This window comes from Gobio gobio (assembly GCF_949357685.1).
Source record: "Gobio gobio genome assembly, chromosome: 6".
NCBI lineage: Eukaryota > Metazoa > Chordata > Actinopteri > Cypriniformes > Gobionidae > Gobio > Gobio gobio.
The window spans coordinates 57,803,717-57,811,216 of record NC_137102.1 but is presented as its reverse complement, the minus strand read 5'-3'; the positions used below and the strand labels follow the sequence as shown (position 1 = coordinate 57,811,216).

Genomic DNA, 7,500 nt, shown 5'->3' with positions numbered 1-7,500 from the left:
AATGGTTTGAGGAGCACGAGTTTGAGGTGTTGACTTGGCCTCCAAATTCCCCGGATCTCATTCCAATCGAGCATTTGTGGGATGAGCTGAACAAACAAGTCCGATCCATGGAGGCCCCACCTCGCAACTTACAGGACTTAAAGGATCTGCTGCTAACATCTTGGTGCCAGATACCACAGCACACCTTCAGGGGTCTAGTGGAGGCCATGCCTCGGCGGGTCAGGGCTGTTTTGGCAGTAAAAGGGGGACCAACACAATATTAGGTCATAATGTTATGCCTGATCAGTATATATATATATATATATATATATATATATATATATATATATATATATATATATATATATATATATATATATATATATATATATTTATATATATATATATATATAAATATATATATAAATATAAATTTATTTCATTTTATTTTAAACACCAGACACATATATTCTGTACAGTTCTATGATCTTTAATGGATTTTCCCCTGCTGTAGTTGAGTGTATTTGAGTCGAGATCTAAACATTTCTATGCATCTTGTTTTCTTTTATTATATTTTCTATACATTTTATTTTTATTTTATTTTGTCTGGCGTGCTATCTTTCTGGGGACTCTCCATAGATGTAATGGTTTTTATACTGTACAAACTGTATATTCTATCCACTTACACTAACCCTACCCCTAAACCTACCAATCACACACACACACACACACACACATTGTGTTTCCATATCTTATGGGGATTTTCCATAGATATAATGACTTTCCATAGGTGTAATAATTGTTATACTGTATATTAGACTGTATATTCTCTCCCCTTACACTAACCCTACCCCTAAACCTACCCATCACAAACACACACACACACACACACACACACACACACACACACACACACACACACACACACACACACACACACACACACACACACACACACACACACACACACACACACACACACACACACACACACACACACACACACAAACACACACACACACACACACACACACACACACACACACAGTTTCCATATTTTATGGGGATTTTGCATAGACGTAATGACTTTCCATAGGTGTAATAATTGTTATACTGTATATTAGACTGTATATTCTCTTCCCTTACACTAACCCTACCCCTAAACCTACCCATCACACACACACACACACACACACACACACACACACACACACACACACACACACACACACACACACACACACAGTGTTTCCATATTTTATGGGGATTTTGCATAGATGTAATGACTTTCCATAGGTGTAATAATTGTTATACTGTATATTAGACTGTATATTCTCTCCCCTTACACTAACCCTACCTCTAAACCTACCCATCACACACACACACACACACACACACACACACACACACACACACACACACACACAGTGTTTCCATATTTTATGGGGATTTTGCATAGACGTAATGACTTTCCATAGGTGTAATAATTGTTATACTGTACATTAGACTGTATATTCTCTCCCCTTACACTAACCCTACCCCTAAACCTACCCATCACAGAAAACGTTTGGCATTTTTACATTTTCAAAAACACTTAGTATGATTTATAAGCTGTTTTCCTCATGGGGACCAAACAAATTCCCCAAAAGGACGAGGATTGTGGGGACATTTTGTCTCCATAATGTAGGGTTTACCACACACACACATATATATAATCCAAACAAAAACGTGTAGTACAGCATTGTAAAAGCAGTTAAGGGTGCATTATAGTAAATTGGATTAAAACCCTCTAAAGCATGAAACTAGCGGATAGTTCTGCTGCTCACGTTCTGTTATTATTCCTTATGTGATAAAAGATGAGCAAAGTTGAAAAGAGGCTTTGTATTTTTTAAGTGCATTTAAGTGCGGTTCATTTGAAGGCAGCATTAAAGTTACTCTGGTTTTATCAGTATTCTGTCTCAGATTTGGTCTGTGTTTAGTATATATATTCTTTAGGTAATGCGCCCTAATTTGTCTTAAACTACCTTGCATTGTTCATGACATGCAAACGGAAGGAAAACGGTCCTCGCTTCTGTTTCAGACCTCAGGAATAAATGGCACTTGGTGGTGGACCGGCTCACGGTCCTGTTCCTCAAGTTCCTGGAGTACTTCCATAAGCTGAAGCTCTTCGTCTGGTGGCTGCTGGAGATGCACATCATCAAGATCGTCTCCACCTACATCATCCTGCTGTCCGTCAAAGAGGTGGAAGCTCCGCCCACTCTTCTAAAGGCAAATATGAATGTCGTCCGATAATCTGAAAGCGCTTCTGTTTCTGTCTGTTGTAGGTCTCGCTTCTGAACTATGTGTTTTTGATCTCGTGGGCGTTTGCGCTGCCATATAAGCAGTTTCGGGTTCTCTCGTCTAGCGTCTGCACCGTGTGGATGTGTGTTGTCATCATCTGCAAGATGTTGTACCAGCTCAAGACCATTAAACCCCAAAACTACTCGAGAAATTGTACTTTGGTGGGTTTCTTTAAATCATCCAATGTGTTCGGATGGGATTCGTTTTTTAGATTCCGTGGAAGAGTCGATTTGAGGTGTCCTGTGTTTAATGATGTGATTGTACTCTCTGTAGTTCGATGAATACACAGGAAAGCAAAGGGCGGAAATGGAATCGTCCTTCGTGTACAAGCAACCTGTGGATCCTGCCAACTGGGTCGGTCTGGAGAAGTTTATAGATATTCTGCCTAACCTGATGGTGAGGAGACACACGATCAAACTATGAGTTTATCATTAGCTACCAAACAACATTAGGTTCCTTCATTTAGACTGAACCCATTAATGTTGAATGTTTATTGCTAGACAATCAATCAAATCGTTCATCCGTCACCATCTTTCTCTCTCCCAGAATAACTTGCTGATGTTGGCCATTTTGGTGTTCGAGGTCACCATTTACAGACATCAGGAGTTTTTCCGTCTGAGAAACAAACTTTCTCCTCCTCCCTCTCGCACCATCTTTCACGACATCACCCGACAACACCTCGACAACGGAATCATCAACTGTGCCAAATATTTTATCAACTATTCCTTCTACAAGTTTGGTTTAGAGGTACATTTACTATCTGTCTACCTGTGTGTGTGTGTGTCTGTCTGTCAGTCGTTCTTTCATTTGTTTGTTTGTTTGTTGTTCTTTCATTCATCTGTTCATTCTGTGTCTATCTGTTTGTTCGGTCTGTCTGTCATTCGTTCTGTCTGTCATTCGTTCGTTCTGTTTGTCTGACATTTGCTTGTTCATTCTGTCTCTGTCTGTCGTTCGATCTGTTTGTCTGTCATTCTTTCTCTGTCTGTCGTTCTGTCTGTCTGTCATTCATTCGCTCTGTCTGTCATTCATTCTGTCTGTCATTCTTTCTCTGTCGTTCTGTCTGTCTGTCATTCATTCGCTCTGTCTGTCATTCATTCGCTCTGTCTGTCATTCATTCTGTCTGTCTGTCTGTCATTTTTTCTCTGTCTGCCGTTCGTTCTTTCTGTCTGTCATTCTGTCATTCTGTCTGTCTGTCTGTCTGTCTGTCTGTCATTTGTTCATTCATTTGTTCTGTCTTTTGCTCATTCGTTCTGTCTGTCTGTCTATCATTCTATCAATATATTGTTCTGTCTGTCTGTCCATCTATATCTATTGGTCGGTCTGTTGTTCTGTCTGTCCTTCATTTGTTCTGGCTGTCGTTTGTTTGTTCGTTCATTCGTTTGTTCTGTATGTCTGTCTGTTTGTCATTCGTTCTCTCTGTCTTGTCTGTCTGTCGTTCATTCTGTCTGTCTGTCTGTCATTCGCTCTGTCTGTCAGTCTGTCATTCATTCTGTCTGTCTGTTTGTCTGTCTGTCATTCTTTCTCTGTCTGTCACTCGTTAGTTCGATCTGTCTGTCTGTCATTAGTTCTGTCTGTCTGTCATTCTGTCTGTCTGTCTGTCTGTCATTCTTTCTCTGTCTGTCACTCATTAGTTTGTTCTGTCTGTCATTCATTAGTTCTGTCTGTCTGTCGTTTGTCATGTCTGCCGCTCATTCTGTCTGTCTGTCATTCGCTCTGTCTGTCTGTCTGTCTGTCAGTCTGACATTCATTCTGTCTGTCATTCTTTCTTTCTCTGTCTGTCATTTGTTCTGTCTGTCATTCTTTCTCTGTCTGTCACTCGTTAGTTTGTTCTGTCTGTCTGTCTGTCATTCGCTCTGTCTGTCTGTCTGTCTGTCATTCATTCTGTCTGTCTGTCTGTCTGTCATTCTTTCTCTGTCTCTCATTTGTTCTGTCTGTCATTCATTCTGTCTGTCATTTGTTCATTCATTTGTTCTGTCTGTTGTTTGTTCGTTCTGTCTGTCTGTCTGTCTGTGTATCATTCTATCTATATATTGTTCTGTCTGTCTGTCCATCTATATCTATCGGTCGGTCTGTCTGTCTGTTGTTCTGTCTGTCTGCCATTCTGTCTGTCTGTCCTTCATTTGTTCTGTCTGTCTTTTGTTTGTTCGTTCATTCGTTTGTTCTGTCCATCTATATCTATCATTCATTATGTCTGTCTGTCCATCTATATCTATCGGTCGGTCATTCGGTCTGTCTGTCTGTCTGTCGTTTGTTATGTCATTTGTACATTTTGTCGTTTATGTACATTTTACATTTTGCACATTATGTCGTTTGTACATTTGATGAATGTCTGCCGTTCATTCTGTCTGTCTGTCTGTCATTCTTTCTCTGTCTGTCGTTTGTTCTGTCTGTCATTCGTTCTCTCTGTCTGTCGTTCATTAGTTCTGCCTGTCCATCGATATCTATCGGTCGGTCATTCGTTCTGTCTGTCTGTCCTTTGTTATGTCTGCCATTCATTCTGTCTGTCATTCTTTCTCTGTCTGTCGTTCGTTAGTTCGTTCTCTCTGTCTGTCTGATCTATCTATCTATCTATCTATCTATCTATCTATCTATCTATCTATCTATCTATCTATCTATCTATCTATCTATCTATCTATCTATCTATCTATCTATCTGTCTATCTGTCTATCTGTCTGTCTGTCTGTCTGTCTGTCTGTCTGTCTGTCTGTCTATCTATCTATCTATCTATCTATCGTTCTGTCTGTCTGTCTGTCTGTCTGTCTGTCTGTCTGTCTGTCTGTCTGTCTATCTATCTATCTATCTATATATCGTTCTGTCTGTCTATCTGTCTGTCTGTCTGTCTGTCTGTCAATCATTTGATGAATGTTTCTTGTTCCTCCATGATCATCAGTTTATTCTCTGAATGTGTCGTTTCAGGTGTGTTTCCTGTTGGCGATCAATGTGATGGGTCAGCGGATGGATCTCTACTCCATGCTGCACGGTTTCGCTCTGGCTGTGGTGATGTACAGACGCCGGAGGAAAGCCATCGCTGAGATATGGCCCAAATACTGCTGCTTCCTGGCCTGCATGATCACCTTCCAGTATTTCATTTGCATTGGAATCCCACCGGCTGCTTGTAAAGGTGTGTTGCTGTGGGTCTTTTCAAACATGTTTATTTAACATGTTTTTAGAAAAATTTTTGGGGCCTGAAAATGCACGTTTTTGATAACAATTCCGTTATCGTCTCTCTGTAAACTACAAAAATGCAAATTTGTGAAAACAGTGATGTGTTCAGTCTATAGGCACATAGTGTTTCTTTACAAAGTGACAACCCCAACCACGGGCCTGGCAGCAGAATACAGCTGGGTTTTGTGGGCCTGTTTTTGTGAAATATCAGGACACAAATGTGTATAATGACATGGGTATGACATAGGTATTACAAGGAGCGGGTGAAATATGAGGACGTTCCCCATGTCCTCACTTTTCAAAAAGCTTATAAATCACAGAATGAGTTTTTTTTCACAGAAAGTAAACTGTGCATTTTCCTGTGATGTGTGTGTGTGTGTGTGATGGGTAGGTTTAGGGCCAGGGGCAGTGTGTGTGTGTGTGTGTGTGTGTGATGGGTAGGTTTAGAGGTTGGGGCAGTGTGTGTGTGTGTGTGTGTGTGTGTGTGTGTGTGTGTGTGTGTGTGTGTGTGTGTGATGGGTAGGTTTAGAGGTTGGGGCAGTGTAAGGGGATATAAAATACGGTTTGTATGGTATAAAAACCATTACGCCTATGGAATGTCCCCACATTTCACAAAACCCCCCCTGTGTGTGTGTGTGTGTGTGTGTGTGTGTGTGTGTGTGTGTGTGTGTGTGTGTGTGTGTGTGTGAGTGTGAGTGTGAGTGTGAGTGTGAGTGTGAGTGTGAGTGTGAGTGTGAGTGTGAGTGTGAGTGTGAGTGTGAGTGTGAGTGTGAGTGTGAGTGTGAGTGTGTGTGTGTGTGTGTGTGTGTGTGCATTTTAGATAAACAAATTCCTGAGAAACAAATTGAAAAAGATGAAACAAGTTGAGTTAATGCTCAAATAAAATAGCAATGAGCATTCTGCTTGTAAAGACGATTAAAATTCAAGTATATTTGGTGCCACACTGTTATGACTTCTGTGATGGGATCATTGTTAGTCATTTTTTCCTCATACGTTTCTAGTGATGTTTAATCCTTAAACTTTTCTGTGTCTTTTTAGAATATCCCTGGAGGTTTCCCAACAGTACACTGGACTCTAATGTCATTAAATGGCTTTACCTCCCTGATTTCCACGCTCAACCCAGCTCCATGTTCCTCGTCTGTGAGTTCTGCCTCAGAAATATTCAGCATTAATGTCACACACCCGGCGCAACGTGACACCAGGCTGGGCCGCAAGTGTTTTTCGCTAGTTTCGGCCGGACACAGTTCTCATTTTCACGTCCAGCGCCACGTTGTTTAAATAGCAAATGCACTCCCATTTGTTCGCCCATGAGCGTCTGGTCTGAAAACCAGGTGTGTTCAGGCGCATTGTTGGCACTGAAAACGACTGCACCATTGACCAACACAAACCTGCTCTAAAGTCAGTATATTATGTGTTATTTAAAGGGTGTGTTAGTTAAATGCGCCTATAGGCGGTGCACAACTCCTGTATGCTCTGCTTATTACACACACAGGGATGCGCAGCAGCACACACACATTTTTAACTATTAAAAATAAAAGGATTCTTCTCTGGAGAAGCGCTCAGTCTGTCCCCTTGCAAATTCCTCCATGTAAATAGTGAATCCGCCATGGTGCGAGCGCTACTGGCTTTTAAAGGGAATGGGTACACACCCAAAACACACCCATGGTACAACCCTTTTAGACCATGCGCCAGGAGCACCGACCATTTTTCCCATCGTTAAACTACCAAAAGTGTATTCGGACACGCCCTAAGTGCACTTGAGCGCTTCGATCAATAAAATAGGCCATTTAACATTTGAAGTTTCGCCGTTGTGATTTGCTCCTTAGCAGGTCAATCTAAATCAATCCTCATAGACTCGCAGGGTCAGACTTTTGACCGGCTGCGTAAGATATGGTCCATTTCGGTCCAGGTTATTCTGTCCCACATTTCTATTTCGATAATACCGCAATAACAGACTGCCACAAATCACAGTGTTCGCGGTCTCTGACTGACAAAACAAAGAAATGAATGTCTAAA

The 7,500-nt window shown here is 41.1% G+C and overlaps 1 protein-coding gene across 1 annotated transcript in view; it reads left to right on the top strand.

Annotated features, from left to right (window-relative positions):
• Nucleotides 1–7,500, top strand: part of piezo2b (piezo-type mechanosensitive ion channel component 2b) — a gene marked incomplete at its 5' end in the record, with an annotated part of 187,017 nt that overhangs the window by 99,299 nt on the left and 80,218 nt on the right. Inside the window, 6 exons of the mRNA XM_079819677.1 lie at nt 2,060–2,220; nt 2,304–2,480; nt 2,593–2,715; nt 2,866–3,066; nt 5,236–5,440; nt 6,523–6,624. Coding sequence (XP_079675803.1) covers nt 2,060–2,220; nt 2,304–2,480; nt 2,593–2,715; nt 2,866–3,066; nt 5,236–5,440; nt 6,523–6,624 — 969 coding nt within the window. The remainder of the gene's footprint in view (nt 1–2,059; nt 2,221–2,303; nt 2,481–2,592; nt 2,716–2,865; nt 3,067–5,235; nt 5,441–6,522; nt 6,625–7,500) is intronic.